At 36.4% G+C, this 23,041-nt stretch overlaps 1 protein-coding gene across 9 annotated transcripts in view; it reads right to left on the bottom strand.

Annotated features, from left to right (window-relative positions):
- The window catches only part of TRPM7 (transient receptor potential cation channel subfamily M member 7), a 119,990-nt gene that overhangs the window by 19,154 nt on the left and 77,795 nt on the right, over positions 1-23,041 (bottom strand). For 7 of the 9 annotated variants that reach the window (XM_059701512.1, XM_059701521.1, XM_059701529.1 and 4 more), the window contains 10 exons: positions 21,610-21,888; positions 15,956-16,130; positions 14,144-14,270; positions 12,583-12,767; positions 11,493-11,625; positions 10,217-10,926; positions 7,267-7,328; positions 3,680-3,739; positions 2,120-2,216; positions 1,103-1,173 (listed from right to left, as the gene is read on the bottom strand). In XM_059701512.1, coding sequence (XP_059557495.1) covers positions 1,103-1,173; positions 2,120-2,216; positions 3,680-3,739; positions 7,267-7,328; positions 10,217-10,926; positions 11,493-11,625; positions 12,583-12,767; positions 14,144-14,270; positions 15,956-16,130; positions 21,610-21,888 — 1,899 coding nt within the window. Of the gene's footprint in view, positions 1-1,102; positions 1,174-2,119; positions 2,217-3,679; positions 3,740-7,266; positions 7,329-10,216; positions 10,927-11,492; positions 11,626-12,582; positions 12,768-14,143; positions 14,271-15,955; positions 16,131-21,609; positions 21,889-23,041 lie in introns of those variants that run through there. The other 2 variants (XM_059701593.1, XM_059701576.1) reach the window with 2 other exon arrangements.

Raw genomic sequence — 23,041 nt, 5'->3', positions numbered from 1 at the left:
ATTTATAATCTATTCAAATTCTGTCTATTCTTTCAAGGCCAATTTAGAGGTATTTTCTGTATTTCTTTGTTAATTATATTTTCCATCTAAGTATAATTTTACATTACATTCTGGTCCAATTGAGCAATTCTCTGTTCTGCTGTGCCTAATCTATTATGTTCACCTCCAATGAGTTATTTATTTCTAGATTTTTTTTCAAATTTGCGAGTCTTTTCGAGTAGTATTTTTTCTTTTTTTCATATTTGTAATACTTTCTTTTATGGCTTTAATTACTTTACTCATATTTTACAATCTGTAACCAATAATTCTGCTATCTTCAGTTGTTAGAGTTCTAATACTATCTGTTTTAAGTTGACTCCCAAGAGCTTTGTTGTTCCACTTATTTATTGCATTCATTGGTTGCTTCTTGTATGTGCTCTGACTGGAGGTCTACCCTGCAACCTTGGCATATCAGGACAATGCTCTAATCAACTGAGTTACCGGCCAGGGCTGACTCCCATGAACTTTGTAATTTGGCATTGTGAGGTCATTTTCAATGGAACTGGATTTGGGGCAATGCTGTGCAGCTTTAAGTTCAAGATGGATCCTTCCAGAAAAAGTAATTGTGACTGTGAAACTCTGTTTATGAACCCCCTTTCCCCATTCAAGTAACTTTTTCAAATAACATGAATTTTAATAATATAATCTATCTCTGTATAGCAGAAAGTCAATAATGTTCTTGACAATCCAGGATCAATTAAGAGCACTGATTTCTATACTTAATTACAAAGAAACAATTTTTCTGCTTTCTATCAGAGTCTGCTTTTAAAGAGGGTTTATAAAAGCAACTTATTACCTCAACTGGCTGGGAATTACTTCATATAATAAGTTTCAGTTCAAACAGAGGTTCCTACCTTTCCTTTTTTGAATAATTTTTTTTAAAGAATTCCTGGCTATTCACTACAGGAAGAAACTCTTTTCTAAAACTACCATAGAGATACCAGTTTTCTCAGTTAAAAATTCTTTTGAAAGCCAGATATCATCTAAAATAATCACCGTGTTTTAGCGCTTCTCTAACAAATGTGCATTTAAAAAGATGCACTGTTAGCTGAAATGTACAAACCGGTAGTAAAGCTGCTTTGGAGTCTACTTCGTGAGTTTCTTCTGTAGATGGCCTTCGACTGCTACTTTTCACTTAAAGAAAATTGAAAACAAAAGTTATACAACTCAATTTTTTTTTTTTCAAAAAACAACTAACCAAACACAAAGTGTTTCTAGGCATAGTATAACATTCATAAGATAATTTATCCTTCCCTAAGCACTGCTGAACATCAGAATTACATGAGGCTCATGGGTTTCTTGGCAGGACATAAAAATTACTCAATTTATTTTTGTGAAAAGGCAACAGGAAACAAGAGTATGAAGAAAAAAATCTTGCTCTTCTTCCTCCTCTTTTCCCACATTTCTTATGTATCCTTTCAGGGATATTTTGGGTGTTTGGGTCTATGTATATGTCCCACCCCCCCTCCCCTTCCTTTCATTTTTTTACATAAATGGTAGCATAATATACATTATATACCTAAGGAATTTTGTTTGCTGAATTTTAAAGCTTAACCTTGGAGATCTGTGTATATCAGTACAGAGTTCTCTCTAATCTTAATGCTATATAGAACTTCATACTATGGATACATAATTTATTTAACCAAACACCTACAGATGAACATTTGATCTGATTTCAATATCTTGTCTATAACAAACAATGTTGTAATTAGTAATCTTGTAAATGTATCACTTCATTGTAATGGCAAAAACAGAACACTTCATCTTTCCTCCTGATTTAAGATGCCACATTTGTCATACCTATTTTGTTGATTCTAAGTAAACTAGAAATAAGCCTATTTTTTTAAAAAGTCAGGATGTTAAGTTATAAATTAACTTAGAATTTACCACTTAATGATACAATAAATGAAAACCTCTGAATAAATGGTGAACAGAAATCTTCTAACAAAATTTATATTCTAAGGGGAAAAAGACCAGACTGAAATGAAACATTCATTACTCATATGTGTAACAGACATAAAATACATTTAAAGCTTAAATGTGTATGCTTGGTAACATAATTCAGAGTCAAAACACTTACCTTGTTCTGAATGAAGAGGAATAGAAGTTTGGTGACACTCAGTAAATCCAGCATGAGAACTCAGGTGTTTCAAAATGTTTTCAGAAGGAATATCATTCTGAATATTGTACATACACACAATTTAAAAACAATTAAAATAAACTTCAAATAATTGTCCTAAGTAGATCTATTTAGTTTAATGTGCTTTATTATTCTACTTGGACACCGAACGGTGTATTACAAATTACAATTATTTTCTTCAATGTTAATATAAAAAAACTGCATCAAAATACCCCATCTGCTATTGCTGCTCCTGTTTTATACTAACACTGACAGTGATAATAGTGATTTGGAGGGTAAAGGAGGGGAAGGGTAATTTCGTTTGGGGTATTTTGGTAGCATTCTTATTAGTTGCTATGAGCCATTTATATAACAAAGATCTATCTGACCATTACTTGTCAAATTTCTATTTTTTTTCTAAATTACTTTGACTTATCTATGCTTACATTTTTAAGTACTTAAATCTCTTTACATCCTTCCCTTAATATTTTCTATTCTTTATATGCTTAGAAAACTGCCCTGGTTTTACTAACTTAGTATTTCTATTTTCTAAAGTTTTATATAATTTTTTATAAAATTAAGTTTTTTATAATTTGAATTTTTAATTTTGGAATTCATCTGAGCTTATAAAGTGATATGAGACGATAAAGAGACTTTTACACATTTCTACCCAATTGACCAATTTGTATTCATTGACAATACATTCCGTCTCATCAGTTTCTAACCCAATCCTCCTTATTAAATTCTTATTTGTAGAAGGATTATTTTGGAATCAAAAAAATGTTTCTCTAACTATTCATGTTTCAACTGTTTTACCTACATATTTTGGTATTCAATAGCTAATTCTTCTTTACCGATTTATTTTTCCAGAGAAAGTAATGAATTGCATTAAAGTAATATGGTGAAGATCTGACACCTTCACATTGTTTCTCTTTTCATCTACAAACAGTTCACACTATGATGAAACTTTAAAAGTACTTTCTAAAAATCCGGTTTGGCTCAATGGATAGAGCGTTGGCCTAAAAGTACTTTCTTTGATAAATACGCTATGCTGCAATGACATATTAGTTTTATAGAACCATCAATGACAGAAACTCTAATGTGGGACTGATGAGTGTGTTTCAAGGTATTTGTAAAAATCTATACCTTAATAGAAAAATTTTTGTTTATGTTCATTTTTCTGTGAAGAGGGTCTATAGTTTTGAGATGGGTATATAACCCACAAATGCTCAAGAACTCAGTACCTATATTTTGAATTATAGTTTACCCCTGCCGCCCTCGTCGCCCCATGCAGCCTGCTGTTCAGTCGTTTGGTCATCCCTCACTAACCCCTCTCCTGGCCTGGTCACCCCACGTAGCCTGCTGTTAGATCATCCGCCCTGTTGTTTCGGTCGTGAAAGCCCCTGGCTTTTTACATATTAAGATGTTAAGTCCACTGAACTTATACCTACTTCTTCCATCTTAAGGCATAGGTATATTTTTAATTGACTTTGACTCCCACATATACTAAAGAGAATTTACCTGATATTTAGGCAGCTCCGAATACTCCAGAATTGTATTTCTTCTATCATTCTGCTGGTCCTATTTGAGATAAGAAATATAAACTTACAGGCCAATATGAAAACAAAAAGAACCCTATGTAATCATTCCATCTCAATTTGCATATAATCGCCAATTAAATCTCAAGTTAACAAAATCTAGTTAACAGACATTAAATTAAGTTATTTATTTTGGAGAAACCAAGATGGCAGCATAGGTAAACACCGGAAATTGCTGCTTCACACAACCACTTCAAAAATACAACTAAAAGACAAAACGGACATCATCCAGAACCACAGGAAGGCTGGCTGAGTGGAAATTCTACAACTAGAAGGAAAGAGAAAAGCACACTGAGACTCAAAGGAGGTGCAGAAGTAAAGTGCAGAGGTATGGAGGCGCACGCGGAAAGGGCTGGCAACCGAGGACATGGCGCACATGGAAAGGGCTGGCAACTGAGGACATGGTTGTCTTTTTCAATCGGGAGGGAGTCTCAAGCTCCCGACTGCTCTGAACTCCAGTTCCGGGCGAGTCTCTGGGGACCCAGACTCATAAGGGGAGAAACTGGACTGTCTGGCATCAGTCGGAACTCGAGGGCGGCTTTCTCTCAGCGGTGCTTACAGCGATTACCGGGACACTGAGAAGTGGGGCCTCTTAGGGTAGGACTGAGGAGCAGCCATAGCTACTTGCTCCGCCCTGTTGATCCCTGAGACCCCTTCCCACCCAAGCTGTGCCCAGAAGCTTTTGCATATGAAAGGCCTGGCCCTTTGCAATCTGAAAATTACCTAACAAACAGCAGCTGGGTCAGAGAAACCCCAAACTTCCAAAAGAAGGCCCAAGGCCCCACAGCGCTTGCATTGCTTTACAGCTGGGCTCCTGCTGGGTAGCCTCAGGCAGAGGCTAAATTAGCACCTCCTTAGAGATCCAAGAGCCAGTGTACCCAGTGGTCAGAGTGGGACCATCCAGATTACAACTCCTCAGATCCATAAGGGACACACTCAGGGGGCAGACACAGTGAGCACCAAAGCCCCACTGAAGCAAGTCTTGCCCCAGAAGGGTGTCTCCAGCACAGAAGTTCTCCCACTGCAGACACAGCTGATTCTCACAGACAATTGGCCTGGAGGTCAATTCCTCCCAGTGATACCTACAACAGTCAAGGCTTAACTACAACAAGACTGTGCACAAAGCCCTCAAAGGGGTGCACCAAGAGTGTCCACCTCTGGTAATTGGGCAGGCTGAGCCACTGGGCCCTATAGGACACCTAGCACAGAAAGCCACTCTATCAACACAGGGAAGCATAAAAAATGCGGAGACAAAGAAACAGGTCACAAATGACAAATGGAGGAAAGCAAACTACTGGATATAGAGTTCAAAACCACACGTTTAAGGTTTTTCAAGAATGTTCTAGAAACCGCCGATAAATTTAGTGAGACCCTAAAGAAATCTAGTGAGACCCTCGAGGTTATGAAAAAGGACCAACTAGAAATTAAGCATACACTGACCTAAGTAAAGAATATTATACAGAGTTCCAACAGCAGACTAGAGGATCACAAGAATCAAGTCAAAGATTTGAAATACTTAGAAGCAAAAACAACCAACCGGAAAACAAAAAGAAAAAGAATCCAAAAATATGAAGATAGTGTAAGGAGCCTCTGGGACAACTTCAAGCATACCAACATCTGAATTATGGGGGTGCCAGAAGAAGAGAGAGAGCAAGATATTGAAAACCTATTTGAAGAAATAATGACAGAAAACTTCCCCTACCTAGTGAAAGAAACAGACTTACAAGTCCAGGAAGTGCAAAGAACCCCAAACAAAAGGAATCCAAAGAAGACCACACCAAGACACATCATAATTAAAATGCCAAGAGCAAAAGACAAAGAGAGAATCTTAAAAGCAGCAAGAGAAAAACAGTCAGTTACCTACAAGGGAGTACCCATACGACTGTCAGCTGATTTCTCAACAGAAACTATGCAGGCCAGAAGGGAGTGGCAAGAAATATTCAAAGTGATGAATACCAAGAATCTACAACCAAGATTACTTTAGCCAGCAAAGCTATCATTCAGAACTGAAGGTCAGATAAAGAGCTTCACAGATAAGAAAAAGCTCAAGGAGTTCATCACCACCAAAACAGTATTATATGAAATGCTGAAAGGTATCCTTTAAGAAGAGGAAGAAGAAGAAAAAGGTAAAGATACAAATTATGAACAAATACACATCTATCAACAAGTGAATCTAAAAATCAAGTGAATAAATAATCTGATGAACAGAATAAACTGGTGAATATAAGAGAATCAGGGGCATAGAAAGGGAGTGGACTGACAACTCGGGGGGGGGGGGGAGTGGTGTGGGGGGTGCGGGAAGAAACTGGAAAAAATTGTACACCTATGGATGAGGACAGTGGTGGGGGGGGGAAGGGCAGAGGGTGGGGTGGGAACCGGGTGGAAGGGAGCTATGGGGGGAAAAAAGAGGAACAACTGTAATAATCTGAACAATGAAGATTTAATAAAAAATAAAAAAATAATCTAAGTTATTTATTTTAGTACAATACTTCAATCAAAATATGTTATTAAATATACAAATGTTATTATTTATATCATTAAAATGCATTTGAATCTTTCTTTTATATGCAGGACAATAAGTGATATGTTCTGACAGTAATTACACAATTAACTATGGACATCTGAGGAATAATCACTCCTAGAAACTGGCTATAGATTTGTTTTTCATTATATTTGTCACTTGATTATTTTCACCACTTCCGTTCTTTAAAGAAAGGAGAAGCTTAATACTTCTCTAGTCGTTTTTTTAACCAGTTAACTGCCATGACATTTGAATTTAATTAAAAAAGATCTGCCGCTTGCGTCTATAGATGCTTATGGTGTACAAATGGTTAAAATACGTCTTCTTTTTTTTAATTGACCTTAGAGAGAGAGAGGAAGGGAGAGGGATAGAGAGATACAAATAGAGAAATATCATTGATTGGTTGCTTCCTATACACCACCTACTGGGGATTGAGCCCCCAACCTGGACATGTGCCCTGACCAGGTATTGAACCTCAGTGTGATTCATGGCTTGACGCTCAACCTCTGAGCTACACCAGCTGGACCTCTAGTCTTCTTAATTTCCTTCCTGTAACTACGTTATAACCTCTAAGACTCTAAATAGTTATGATTAATTTAAGAAAGCAACAAAAACTAATTTTCTGCCAGGAAACACAACTTTTTTGCCAGTTGTTCTCTATATTTTAAAACTTATTTAAGAAACATTTATTGTATATTGCAGTTATGGGCCTATCTAGCTCCTTATCGCTAGACTACAGGTTCCTTGAGAGCCAGCCAGGTTTATGTTCTCATAATCTTCTGAGCATGGGAAAGAGTTGAAGTTTGTACATTTTTGCATATTTGTTAATTGTTTCTTTTTTCAAATTATGCTTAGCTTCAAGTATTTGGAATCATCATGTTGATGATGGTCTCTGCTAAATCTATATTTTTACTAAAAAAATGTTTAATTCTATTTTGAACAAAACCCCAAAATAAAATTGAGCTATGTTGTTATAAAAATTTACTTACGAATATTTCTTCCTTATTTGAGGTTTCTTTAACCCTCTGTAAATCCATGCTATCTCTGTGTCCTTAAAGAGAGAAAAAAGATTACAACAAAAATTTGTTTTTTTCTTATCTATCCAAATGGTGTTATCGACTTAAGTCTATATTAACAAGTGATTTGTGTTGTTTTTAAGTAGTTTTGATGGCTTTAGCAGTTTGCTGTAGCTCTTTTGATAAATACTAAAAATATCTCTCAAGAAGCTAGAGAAGATGAGTAGCTTAGTTTAGAATAACAGCAAAAGCCAAAGGCCTCCTACAAAAAAAGTTAACATGTGACAGGAAGTGAACTGCTTGAAATATAAAAGGAAAAAGGGGAACAAACACTTTTATTACTTTTGATTATTTTTACTATTAATAAAATGTAAAAGTATTATATGTAATATATATTACATATACATATTATAGATAAATACATCATATACATATTTAATATATATTATATATACATATTATATAAACACATATCATATACACAGGTATATAAATCTCCATCCTATCAGCAACGTAGTATTAACAAAAAAGACTAAAATGTGTTTTTAAAATATGAATTGGGCCAAAACCGGTTTGGCTCAGTGGATAGAGCGTCGGCCTGCGGACTGAGGGGTCCCAGGTTCGATTCCGGTCAAGGGCATGTGCCTGGGTTGCGGGCACATCCCCAGTGGGAGATGTGCAGGAGGCAGCTGATGGATGTTTCTCTCTCATCGATGTTTCTAACTCTCTATCTCTCTCCCTTCCTCTCTGTAAAAAAATCAATAAAATATATTAAAAAAAAATGAATTGGGATAAATTTCATGTCAGATTTTATGTATGTTTCTGTACAACCACTGAGAACTCTATGTAGCTAGCAGTAGAGACCAGTATGCTCAATACCTAGATAACTTAAAGAGTTGGCCTTAATTTGCATATTTTACATGGATGTAACATATTCTCTGAACTATTTCTATACATGTTCCATGACTTGGTAAATTTCTAGTCCTGGAAGGCTCAAGCAAGTATTAAAAACAAGGTGACAAAGCCACTTAATGGAAAAATTCAAACCTACAGAGATAGACTCATTCATACCTTAAAACAGTGGTTCTCAACCTTCCTAATGCCGTGACCCTTTAATACAGTTCCTCATGTTGTGGTGACTCCCAACCATAAAATCATTTTCGTTGCTACTTCATAACTGTAATTTTGCTACTGTTATGAATCATAATGTAAATATCTGATATGCAGGATATATTTTCATTGTTACAAATTGAACATAATTAAAGCATAGTGATTAATCCCAAAAACAATATGTAATTATATATGTGTTTTCCAATGGTCTTAGGCGACCTCCAAAGGGGTTGCGACCCACAGGTAGAGAACCGCTGCCTTAAAACATTCTGGGTATGGCCACAAACAACCCAAGTTGTTTTCTAAGAACTACTTTGTTATATACTTTGTGGTGAACATACAAATTACAATCTTTAATAATCTAACAGGAAAATTTTTAGAGCAGTATATTCTCACAAACATTATGGACCTAACCAGCTCTATAATGCATGCCCTCCTCACCTTTCCCCTCCATATGGTAGACGGTCAACATTTAAATATGCTTAAGTCTCCATCATCACTAAAACCATAAACATATACACCACAACAGTAGTTATTTCTTTCTCTTACTTTCATTGCCAACCTTTTTGGAGTTGCCCCACCCCAGTCACTCCCTTTACATTCCCTCCTCCTATTCATACTTTGTTTCACTATACTCATCTGGTTTCTTCCTCCACTAATTTCTCCATTGAAACAGTTTTCACCAAGATCATTAATATGTTGATCAATGCCTCTCTCCCTCCCTGCTAAAACCAATTAAAAACACCATCAAAATATTCTTCAGTGAGGATTAAAAAACAAAAAGGGCCTGGCTAGTGTGGCTCAGTGGTTGAACATTGACCTATGAACCAGAAGGTCATGATTCGATTTTTGGTCAGGGCACATGCCCAGGTCCAGGGCTCAATCCTCAGTAGCGGGCGTGCAGGAGGCAGCTGATCGATGATCCTCTCTAATCATTGATGTTTCTATCTCTCCTTTTTCCTTCCTCTCTGAAATCAATAATAATATATTAAAAAAAAAAAGAATGCATCATTCCTGATGGGGGGAGGTAGAAGAGAATAAAGGGCAGATAAATGGTGACGGAAGGAGACTCTTTGGAGTGGTGAACATACTGGTACAATATACAGATGATGTATTATAGAACTGTATACCTTATACCTATAAAACTTCATTTACAAATGTCACTCCAATGAATTCCATTAAAAAAAAGAATGATCACCTTACAATATTTCTGCAAACTTGCTAATATTAGTCTAAATCTATTTCAAAATTAAAAATTTAAATAAACGGACGAATTATTCTTTTTTGAAACGCTCTCTTCTCTGGGTACATATAAACGGGTTGACTGTAAGTAGAGTTCTGGCTTTCATTACTGTCCTGATGTAATTATTAGCAGTGCACCCTTTCACTCTTAGAAATGTACAGGTTTAGATAAAAAATTATATGGTTACCCAACTTATAAGTCAATTCTCTTTTCCAGTTATTTCCAGTTTTCCCTGTACATTCCTATTATTCCCCAAGTAACTAACACTTAGGTTCTTTCAATACAGGTTGATCAAATTCAAGAGAAGATCCTCAAATTCAAAAGACAGGGTTCAAAAAAGTTTCCCAAACAATTGTTATCATAGGAAACTGCACCATAGGTATAAATATTTCTCCCATTTCTGTTTCCTTGCAAAAATTTTGGAATCACACTCTATTATTAGGTCTATATATACTCCATTTGTCACATGAGTAGTTTTAATTAGCTATTTCTAATTTTTATTTCTAAGGTAATGATTATAATTGCAAAGTACATAATATTGATATCCAAACATCACTTTGCCAAACTTACCCACAAATGCTCCAAATTCTATATCTCCTTCTGCAGCTTTAGAGCAAACAGTTCCTTGATCTTTGGTTACAGTTTCCAAGTGGCTTTTGCAACTTGGCTGGGACGGTGTACTAACAAAAAGTTTGGTTGGTGGTGATGATAGATGTGGTATACTGTTAGGTGACCTGCCTAACTTATTTTTACTAAATTGTTTTAAGGTTTCTACCCCATGCAGTCTCTGTCGCAGTTCTGGAGGAGAAACAGCACTTTGGAATAAGGCACCACAAGAGGAACCAGCCTCTGGAAAGTTGAATTCTTTTCTCTGGGGTATTAGAGGTAAATCCTGACCCAATAAGTTACATTGGGGATCTTTTTCATCTTTCATAAAAATATTACAAAGAAAAGGATTATTACTTTCAAGACTACTTTGAGGAAGAGAGGAGCTAAGGGTATTTACAACACCCTGCTTTTTCCATACAGAAGGTCTTACAGGACCATCATCAATAAGGTTTTGAGCCAAATGTTTGGAAATGCTCAATTCTCGTGTAATTTCATTGTGAACTTTACTAGCTTCTGAAGCTTTCTGAGCAGTGAGTGTTTTTAATGTATCCACAGTCAGGGCTGAAAGATCTTGCAAATGCCCAATTTGAGAATCTAATGACTGTAATGATCTTTTTATATAGTTGACTCGATCTCCAACTTCTTTCATCTGAATGCACATTTGCTCCACTCTATAAGGGAAAAACAGGCATTTTACAAATGTTGAAAATTAATGTTTTAGAAATTTTTTTGTAACTTCAATAAATTATAATGGTGAAAAAATTTTCACATGCACTCAAACAAGGTAAGTTATAAATCAGGTATGATTATTTATAGAAAGTACACTTTATATTTAAGAAAGCTCCCGTGCCAATCCCATCATAATTAAATACAAAACTTCCATTACCATTATTATATCTACACAAATACCATATGCTTTCATAATATAGCATAGCTGATAGAAACAAATCACTTAAAATAATAATAGTTTTAATTTTCTCCCACTAGTAAAAACAAAAACCATTAATTCTTCTCTGCCCTCATTAACAAGGATCAAAAATAACATAGGACTGACTTACTGACATACATGAAATATTAGAAGTAAAGAATTGAACTACCTCCCAAAATACAATGTAAAACTATCACTAAACTTACTTGTTTGATAAACATAAATTGAATAATGACCATATGTATAAGAGACATAACTATAAGGATCTATTCTGATATATAATCAATTATAATTAAAGAGCTTCTAAACCTTTCAAAAGTGACACGAATTCTCTCTTCACTCCCAGAATTGAATTTGTCATCTTTTTCATTAAAATACATCTCAACACACTGCTCTTCAAAATCATGAAGTTTCTTTTGATCTTCTTCTGTTAAAAAAAGTTCTATGGCGGGAAAAGAAAAAAATAAATCAATGAAGGCTATCAAGATATCAAACTTTAACTCATGAGTCATGAATTACTCAGGGTTCAAAAGCCTATAAGCATCATTTGCATTTTTTTTTCCTCATTTTATAGCTGTATGTCTAAAGCACTAACAAGTATTTCTGTTTCTTTTTTTATTCACAGTGTGATCTCAGCAGAACAGTTTCAAGTACTTCTGATCTAATGATCTTTCCCCATAAAACACTCTTCCCCAACAATTTCTCAGATCTCTCCCGCACATATCCAGGTAGAGGAATTTAAGAACTGAACTCGTAAAACAGAAAGAGATTGTAAAATTTTAAACAGTTTGATATGATAATTAGTCCCGTGCAAGTGTACAAAATTTAGTGAAAGTACTGTTTCCAAAGCAGCAAAAATGGTTTGTAGAACAGAAAGTGTTAATGTACATATTACCATTTAAAACAAACTGAGATGCCATATCCAAAAAGAAGTTTAATATTAAATTCATTTTACAGATGTCATATTTTTCTTAAAATTCTGTTTTGGAAAATTCAACAAAAGTTTTTACAGTAACATTAATCAATTAAGTCTTTTGAATAAAATTAACACTTAGTCTTTAGGCCCTGGATGGGTGGCTCAGTTGGTTAGAGCACCGTCCTGCATACCAAAAGATTGTGGGTTTGATTCCTAGTCAGGGCACATAACCTACGCTGCAGGTTTGATTCCCCCGTCAAGGTGCATACAGGAGGCAACTGATGGATGTTTCTCTTTCAGATGGATGTTTCTTTCTCTCTATCTCCCTATCTCTCTCTCTAAAAATCAAGTAAATATATCCTCTAGTGAGGATTAAAGAAAAAAAACTAATACTTAGCTTATAGGGTATACTAATGAGTGATAAAATGTAAACACTGGAATAAAAAACAAACAAACATAAACATTTTAATATATTTTACTTACTTGGTCCATCGGAAGTCTTATCTTTTTTTCTTCTTTTACATATGCAGCAAAACAGAGAAGCTATATGGCTAAGAATGATAAGTGGTGGAGGCAGAACTGGTTTCTCATGATAAGTCATAATGAAATGATATCGTTGGTACTTCCATACAATATTGGAAATTGCCTTCACTTGTAAATATACATTGCTTGGATAAAAAAGAATGAAAATAGAACAAACAGCTAATCACATTTTAAATACTAAAAACTTAATTGTAATTCTGTTCTAAACAAGGATTCGAAAGAGTACCTTACCATAAATAAGACAAAAAGTCAAATGAGGAACCGGAAAAAATACATGCAAGTAGTATAAGGCACAAGGTTTGATATTGTTGAGGATCTTAATTACAAACTCCTCCAAAAATGGGCAAAAAATTATTAAGATGTTAAAATTATATATAACTGACAAAAACATAAGTAAATATTCTATCTTAGTAGCAACAAAATAAGTGCAAATAAAAATAAGATCCTTTTATGTACTATCAAATTAATAACCATTAAAAAAGATAATACCTAATGTTGGCAGATTTGAGGACATGGGCCTATTTTGACTTAAGTAAAAAAAAAAAAAAGCCCTAAAAATACATATATTGAACAGTTCTACTTTTAAAAAACATTCTAAGAAAATACCTAAGGACTAATAAGAAATTTAACCACAAAGTCATTTTGGGAACAAAAATTATAAACAATTGAATTGAGCAATATAACATACTAGCTTGAACAATTATGGTCTATATCATGCAATACCAGATAGCTATTAAAAATAAACAAGAGGGCCCTGGCTGGTGCGGCTCAGTAGGTTAGTGTTGCCCCATGCACTTAAGAGTCACCAGTTTGATTTCCGGTGAGAGCACATACCCATACTGTGAGTTTGATCCCTCACTGGGGTGCATATGGGAGGCAATCAATTGATGTTTCTCACATTGATGTTTCTGTCTCTCCCTTCCTCTTTTGAATATCAATTAATATATATATATGAACATTATTATTTTATTGTTGTTAATCCTCACCCGAGGATATTTTTCCCATTTATTTTTTAGTGAGAACAGAAGGGAGGGGGAGAGACATAAAAAGAGAAACATCAATGTGAGAGAGACATACTGATTGGTTGTTGAGCCAAACTGGGTAGGGCTATATGAACATTATTTTTGAAAAGAAAAAATAGTTCCTATGTATTCATAAAAAAATGATAAAAAGATGTACACCAAAATATTGAGAATGGAATTACTGATGAATTTTTTATTTGCTTTTCTGTTTGTATACTGAATGGGTATTTGACAACTTATTAAAAATCCCAAATAAAGGTTCACATTTATAAAAGAACTGCATGTTGAAAGATATTTAATAAAGTCTCGAATTCAGAACTCACTTAATTTGAAAATGAATGCGTTCTTATTTGTAAATTTCAAAGATAATTTTAGTTTAGGCCTCAATAAAATTTTTAGAAAACTTTATTTCCTTCAAACTGAGTAGAAATGTATGCTAAATGATCTCATTACAATAAGCAACTGAATAAAATTCTTACTTGAAAAATGCAATAAGAAGATTGACCATAATGATATACTGTACAAAGAGGTAGACTGCTTGAAGAAATGGAGTCAACCACGTCCCAGGACCACAGATTTCACGGATAGTAGAATCATTTGCACACACTTTAGAAAGAAAATATGTATATACTTAGTACTTCACCAGTAACTGTTTCTAATGAATATTCATGTTTGTTTGGGTAAAGGAAGTTTTGATTATATACAATTCTGTTTTACAGATTGTAGCAAAAGTTCTGGGCAGGCAGCCACAGGAACACCAACTTACAAGTATTCCAACACAGAAGAATTTTGTGAGGGATATGGATATGTATTGTACCACTCTATACCAAACAAGGAAATATATTTTTGCATTATGTCTAACCTTCGAGGTAGGGGTTAGCCTGAGGAGCATTAAGGAGAATAAAATTCCCAGATTCAGCCACACTATAACATTTCCATAAGAAAAGTAATGGAACCATAAAAGAGTATGGTAAACTCACAGTCCATTTACAAACATAAATATTACTGAGTTTATCTAATTATGTCACAAGAGAGGGTTTAAGGAGTGGTTCAAATGCCTCTCAAATATATAATGATTAGGTTTGAATTCTTTGCTTTCATTATCCCCACCGGAAATGTTTCTGAAGTCAGAATATAGCTGAATACAAAAATGTGAAGAGCTTTAAAACCAGGCACAAAGTTATTTGAGTAAAGCAGGCAAAGATTAGAAGTAAGTAATCATTAATTAGTGATAAATTTTATATCACTCTTAAGAAAGTTTACAAATCTATTTCCATTTTACTCAGATTAATTTGATGGAGCAAACCCAAGAAAGAGAATGCAGGAGACTAAAAAACTATATCCAATGCTTTATAACAACTAAACTAAAGCCACATCAGAAAGAGTATAATCAATGAAAACCTGGAAAGGAAACTGAACAAGAAGCGATTAAACACAAAATTTGACCAAACTGGCAAAATCTCATTGTTTCAACATCTGATAACAACTGATGACCACGAACTGGCCATCCCCTGACCCAGTCACCTATAAATAGGTGGGTAGGGAGCAACACAGGTATGGGGTGAGAGAGCAAGAGAGATCAAGAGGGAGCTAACAAAACAAAGATTCTACAACCCAGATGAGGCGGTCAGTAGAAGAACATCTCTGAAAGTTGGCTGCATCACCTATGTTAACAAGTTATTTAGCCCAATTAACTAAAACAATCCAAAAAAACACAAAAAACTTATCACCTAAATCCACCATGATTGGTCTAAACTAATCAATACAACCCCATCACCATTGCCCTGTTTCAGAGCAATTGAAATTGAAGAGCATTTGAGCCAGTGAGATAAAAGTACAGGTATAATAGGGGCTTCTGGAAAAGGGATTTTCCCCTAAAGAGTACAATGGAAAACAGTATCTCCTCCTGTTGCTTGTTACATAGCCTCATAATCATAAGGGAAAGTTGTATCAATCAGACACTATGATTACAAAGCCACGGGAGGCAAGAGAACAGATGTCCTTAGCTATGAATTAACAACCCCTTAAGACCATTCTACCTCTGAACTTTGTTATGTGAACTAGTAAATGTCCCTATTATATAAGCCAGTTTAGGCCACACTTTCACAATTTATAACTAAACAAAAACCTCTACAATACTTTTTTTCAATTAATTTTTCTTTTGTCTCTACTGGGATTTAACTAATGTATTATGCAAAGAGTTAGGCTGGTAAATATGTAATATTACTATAATGCAGTTTCCTACTTTAAACATAAAATAAAAAGTCGAATTTGTAAACATAAATCCTTACCATCAATTTCATATGCATAAACTTCACCAAAAATCATCCAGTATGGATGAAAAACTATATCTTTAGCAAGAGTCCAAGATGGTGCTTCATGAGGATAAAGTATTGCTTTTCTGGGAACACCAAAACTAAGTAATACAAGAGCCATAATCACTACAATGTAGAACATATTGGCCACCTGTTGAAAAATGAACACTGTTAAAACACATGGAGTTTAAACACAATGACAATATTCATCTTAAAAGTTTTTAGTGTTCTAATAAATAACTAAAATATCTGAGTTTCTTTTTATTCCCAATATTAGCATTGGAAAAAAATCTCATTACTATATAAACCTTTAACCAAGGAAATTATGTAAAAAGTAGAGGCCCGGTGCATGACATTTATGCACAGTGTGTGTGTGTGTGTGTGTGTGTGTGTGTGTGTGTGTGTGTGTCCCTCAGCCTGGCCTGCACCCTCTCCAATCCAGGAACCCTTTGGGGATCTGGCCTAAACCAACAGTCAGACATCCCTCTTGCAATCCGGGACTGCTGGCTCCTAAAGGCTCACCTGCCTGCCGGCCTGATGGCTCCTAACTGCCTCTGTCTTGGCCCCTGCACCTGGGACCGGGCTTCCCGCCCTCTGGCTGGCCATAGGCACCTGGGAGCCGGGTCGGCTTTGCCCGCGCCAGCTGCTGGTGCCTGGACCGGAGGCAGCTTCACCCAGGCCATCCGCAGGTGCCCAGGACTGTGGGCAGCTTCACCAGGGCCGGCTGCAGCCGCCCAGAATCCCGGGCGGCTTCGCCTGTGCCCAGCTTTGTCAGGAAGGACGTCCGGAAGACATCCAGACTAATTAGCTTTTTATTAGTATAGGTTGATCTGTGAAGCTAGGCAAGTCATGGACATATTTTATATAATGAACTGTATCAGATTTCTGGTTCTAATTGGAATCTATCTAGAGTAAAGGTCTAGACCAGTGGTTTCTGGATTGACACTCAACCACTGAGCACACTGGCCAGGCATAAACCAGTAATTCTTAAGTGGGGAGAATAGGACATTATCCTGGAGAAAAATGTAGTATGAAAAAGCAAATATAATAATAAAACTTTATATTTAGAAAATTTAAAAATCTTGTTTTCATTATGTAAAGTAATGCTGATCATCCTGTGAGCTACTCTAGTTATTTGGAAGGTAAATTTAATTTAGAAACAAGATTAAGAAAAAGGGTTTCAGAAACTCTAGAAATAGATTTTTATATTTAAGTAGAGGCCTGGTGAATGAAATTTGTGCATGAGTAGGGTCCCTAGGCCTGACCAGCGATCAGGGCCAATCTGCAGGGCGACCGGTGGGGTGATCGGGCCCCCCCCACTGACACCCGCCTTAGCTGGCCTGGGGCCTGTGGGCAGCTCCTGCATTGAGCGTCTGCCCCCTGGTGGTCAGTGCACATCATAACGACTGGTCGTTCTGCCATTTGGTCGATTTGCATATTAAGCTTTTATTATATAGGATAAAAGGAGGCAGATATTTAAAAAGAATTGAGAAACAGCATAAATATAGGCCCATTTTGATAAAACTATTATATACATTTATTTGTGTGAAGTTTGACACAAATAAACACATGTATTCATGAAGGGTGGAAAGGTATACACATATCAAACTGTTAATAGTGGAATAAAATTTGCATTTTTTACCACTGAAAATATTTATGGTAGTAGACCCAATACATTTTAGATGGTTCAGTTCAGTGTATAAAGAACTGCACATTAGCCCTGGGTAGGTGTTTCAGTTGTTTGGAACATTGTCCTATAACACAAAAATGGTGCAGGTTTGAACCCGGGTCAGGGCAATGTGTACAGGAGGCACTCAATCAATGTTTATTTTTTTCTCTCGCTCCACCCCTCTCTTCCTCCCTCCCCCGTCTCTAAAAATCAATAAAAACATACTCTGGTAAGGACAACAAAAAAAACAAACAAAAGAATTGCACATTAAACCTAACATCTACATTTAAAAAAAACAAAAACTGCCAGATGGTTATGCCTATGGGAAAGAGCAAAAAATTGGGCATACTACATCAGGAAATGATTAGATGATCTGGATGTAACTTTTTAAAAAAAATTTTTTTATTGATTTCAGAGAGGAAGGGAGAGGGAGAGAAAGATAGAAACATCAATGATGAGAGAGAATCATTGACCGGCTGCCTCCTGCACGCCCCCTACTGGGGATCAAGCCCACAACCCAGGCATGTGCCCTTGACTGGAATCAAACCCAGGACCCTTCAGTCTGCAGGCCGACACTCAATCCATTGAGCCAAACCAGTAGGGCTGGATGTAACTTTTAATACTAGCCTGGATCCATAAAGACAGGAGGAAAGAGGTAACTAAAGACATAAACTATAATAGTATTTGTCCAGCTGGCATTATCTTGCAAAGTACATTAATAATGGGACAAGACGCCCTGACCGGTTTGGCTCAGTGGATAGAGCGTCAGTCAGCCTGTGGACTGAAGGGTCCTGGGTTCAGTTCCAGTCAAGGGCATGTACCTTGGTTGCGAGCACATCCCCAGTGGGGGGTGTGCAGGAGGCAGCTGATCAATGTTTCTCTCTCATCGATGTTTCGAACTCTCCCTTCAAAAAAAAAAAATAATGGGACACGGTCATGTGGTAGGTTGGAGCTGAGAATGAGAAACAATTGTGAGACATTTTTTGGACTGCCTCACTTGTTGAAAATCATCATAATGAACAATCTGACTAGTTGCTTTCAACACCCATACCAAAATGATAAGGAAAGACAAAGAAATGTCAACTTTTTCCTTTCATGGAAAAGAAGTCAAGTGGGGGCAAAGGCTAGCACTCTTTGATGTTTCCCCCTATATTTTCCTCCCCGAAAGTCCCAGATTTTAGTGTTCGATATAATTCAGGCTATACCCTGCCTATTCAATTTGACTGCTAACTACTCCTTATCTTATATAATAAAAGCATAGTATGCAACTTGTCCCCTCGACCAGTTCTACCAGGGGGTGGGGCCGGTCAGGGGAAAGGAGGGAGGCCCCGGCAGCACTAGGGACCCTACCAGTGCGTGAATTTCATACACTGCGCCTCTAGTCATAAAAGCAGCTCCAGTCATGATATTCTTTTTTACTCATATCTTCTCTTAAGCTTTCTAAGAACAGCTCACATCCCATTAGTTTATTAAATGCCTCCACAGATTAATCTCTATCCATGAATCCCTATATTCCCTAGCCATCAATTTAATCAATAGGCCTCACTGATAGCTTACTAACATTTCATGATTTTCTAAAATACTTTAAGTGGGACAGGCTCCTCAAGCTAGATTACACAATTATTAAAAACAAGTACAGGACTGGTAAAGTCAAAAAAGAGAGACATGGTTTCACAAAGTTCAGAGGCAATATCCTAATACTTACTGCATTTCTTAGGTATCAGTGAGAATATAAGAAACATTAAAAACTACTTGGTAATAATTAGTTTAAATTTATAATTTCATATAAGAAAAAATTTTAAGGATCAACCTATTAAAATGAATGTTAAGCATTTTTATGCTTTGTCGTTTTTCTATTTTATTTTATTTTATTTTTTTAAATATATTTTATTGATTTTTTACAGAGAGGAAGGGAGAGAGATAGAGAGTTAGAAACATCGATGAGAGAGAAACATCGATCAGCTGCCTCCTGCACATCTCCCACTGGGGATGTGCCCGCAACCCAGGTACATGCCCTTGACTGGAATCGAACCTGGGACCTTTCAGTCCGCAGGCCGACGCTCTATCCACCAAGCCAAACCGGTTTCGGCTCTTTTTTCTATTTTAAATGGCTTTATCCATCCAACCAACAACTACGTCTTATGGAGAACCTACTATGTGACAGGCACTGTGATAAGTTCCAGAGATATAAAGGTGACCAAAATGAGACAGAGTTCCTATTCCAAAGTTTATAACCTAAAGCAGCGGTTCTCAACTGGTGGGTCACGACCATCAAAAAACACATTTAGCATATCAGATATTTACATTACGATTCATAACAGTAGCAAAATTACAGTTATGAAGTAGAAACGAAAATAATTTTATTGTTGGGGGTCACCACAACATGAGGAACTGTATTAAAGGGTTGCAGCATTATGAAGGTTGAGAACCACTGGCCTAGAGGAAAGTATAAATAACCCAGTAAGATTAGGATTTAAAATACAGTTAGACATTAATGTTCTGAAGGAAAGAAACAAGGGTCCCATAAAACTATACAGCAAATAAACTTGATCCAGCTGGAAGAAATCAAAAAAGCTCCCCTGGAAAAAAAAATCATTTTGCAGCTGAGAACTGAAGTATAAACCTAAGTTAATTAGTCAAAAAGGCTACATGAGTGTAGATGAGGGTGATCACTCCAGGTAGAAAGAACATGAGCTATGGTACTCTGATAGGGGCTATATTAAAGAACATATAGGAAGACTTGTTTGAATAGAGCACAGATAGAAAGAAAAGCAAACTGGGTAGGACTTAAGAGTTTCACTAAGAATATTGATCTCTAAGAACAATGCAAGCCCTGACCAGTTTGACTCAGTGGTTAAAGCGTCAGCCTGCGGACTGAAGGGTCCCAGGTTCGATTCCGGTCAAGGGCATGTACCTTGGTTGCGGGCACATCCCCAGTAGGGAGTGAGCAGGAGGCAGCTGATCGATGTTTCTCTCTCATCGATGTTTCTAACTCTCTATCCCTCTCCCTTCCTCTCTGTAAAAAATCAATAAAATACACTTTTTTAAAAAAAAAAGAGCAATGTAAAACCATTAGGTTTTTCTTAAAAGGGGAAGTGACACATTCAGATTTATATTTTGAAACAATTACTCCAGCTATAATGTAGACTGAAGATAAACCAGAGTGGTTGTGAATAAACAGATTGCTAGACTGCTGAAGGTACAAGAAGATGATAGATTGGCTAAGGGCAGGGATGGATAGCATCTGGCCCATGGACCACATAAGGCCCGAAAAATTATTTGGTCTGGTCCTGCCAAGAAATAAGGAGTGAGTTAATTAAACATCTGACCATATTTTTAAGCAGGCGAAGTTTTAAGTTGGTAATTTTGTATGGCCCATGAACGATGTCATAAATATCCAGAAAAAAGGTTCCCCACCCCTGGTTTAGGGTAACAACAATAAGGATAAAAAGAAATTCAGATAGGAAATAACAAATTCTTGTCTTTCATTCCAATTTCAAATATTCCATAGCAAATAGCATTTAAAAACTAAAGCATTTCAAAATAAATGTGTTCCCACCCCCTCAACAATATACATAAAAATATTCTCTTCAGCCCTAACTGGTTTGGCTCAGTGGATAGAACGCCGGCCTGCGGACTGAAAGGTCCCAGGTTCGATTTCGGTCTAAGGGCATGTACCTTGGTTGTGGGCAGGAGGCAGCTGATCTATGTTTCTCTCTCATCGATGTTTCTAACTCTCTATCCCTCTCCCTTCCTCTCTGTAAAAAAATCAATAAAATATATTTAAAACAAATATATTCTCTTCAAAAGTTAATACCCTTAGGAATGGTTGATTTGGAGTACAAAGCAAATACACATGAAATAACATTCTCTGGTTCAAGTAAAGCTATGTTAACGTTTTTATGACTTTAAGAAACAATATTGATAAACTGATATGATTATCAGATACCTCTCAACTTACCATTTTTCCAATCATCATTACATAAGGTCCTGCCTGTTGATTTACAGCTAGAAAATCTAGCAAACGCACATACCAAAATATTATGTTAAGACAGTAAATTAATCTTCCAGCCACAAAAACATGATTTTTATATCCTTCCTCAAAGTTCCATTTTGCTCCATATCTTAGTCCAAATCCAATGAAGAAAGAAATTATGGCAATTGTATCACTGATATTGAAGTAATCACTAAACCACACTTTAATCTTCTGGCTTATTTTTCCAGCTTCAGACATAAAGATCTAAAGGTTAAAAAAAAAGTTTAATCAGTTTCTTCCTATTAAAAAATATAACAACATTCATTTATAACATTACAGTAGATTTTTACATATCTTTTGGTATTTCAACGTATTTTTTATTTTCTTGGCTTTTGATGATGCGAATGATCACCAAAACAATTTAGTAAGATATCAGAGACAGATACTTCTTATCCTAATTTTGTATATAGAAAAACCCCCCAACATAAAACCACCACCACAAATGACTTGCTCGATTAAATAAGACGCTGAAAATCTTGGACTGGACCATAGTTTTCTAAATTGGAATGTGAGGTGCTTTTGCAAAGTTGTTTTGTATTTCAATGAAATAACACTAGGATAGCCTGGTAAGATGTCTCAAAGGTGCCTTATTTACAGAAAGTAAACAACTCTCTGGTTTAAGTAGCTGTACTTATTTCTTTCCTGAATATAAAAATTAAAAAAAAATTTGTGTGAAATGGTAACACATTTACATCTTCAAAATCATAATGTATCATAAAGTAAATACTGAAAAGTCTCCTTGACTTTTCTGCCTTAGCCAGTTAAGTCCTTTCTCCATTAGAGACAACTACTTTTATTATAGGCATAGCTCATTTCATTGTACTTTGCTTTACTGGCTTTAAAGGTGTTGCCTGTTTCACAAATTGAGGGCAAGACCCTTCACCAGTAAAAAGATTATGACTCGTTTTAGTGACAGACCTGCTTTATTAGAGTGGGCTGGAATCGTATCTCTAAGGTATGCCTGTGCTATATAATGAATCCTTGTAGAAATGTTTTATTTATGTACTGGTACTAGAGGCCCAGTGCACGAATTCATGCAACAGTGGGGTCCCTTGGCCTGGCCTGTGGGATTGGGCAGAAACCGGCTCTCTGACATCCCCCAAGGGGTCCTGAATTGTGAGAGGGTGCAGAGCAGGCCGAGGAACCCCACCGGAGCATGACTGGAGCCCGGGAGGGATGCAGGAGGTTGGCCAGGTGGGGAGGGACCGCAGGAGGGCTCCAGGGTGTGTCAGGCCCGTCTCACTCAGTCCCGATTGGCTGGACCCCAGCAGCAAGCTAACCTACCAGTTGGAGCGTCTGCCCCCTGGAGGTCAGTGCACATCATAGCGATTGGTTGACTGCCCCCTCGTGGTCAGTG

Source organism: Myotis daubentonii, chromosome 1 (genome assembly GCF_963259705.1).
Source record: "Myotis daubentonii chromosome 1, mMyoDau2.1, whole genome shotgun sequence".
NCBI lineage: Eukaryota > Metazoa > Chordata > Mammalia > Chiroptera > Vespertilionidae > Myotis > Myotis daubentonii.
This window is presented reverse-complemented; position numbering and strand designations above follow the sequence as displayed.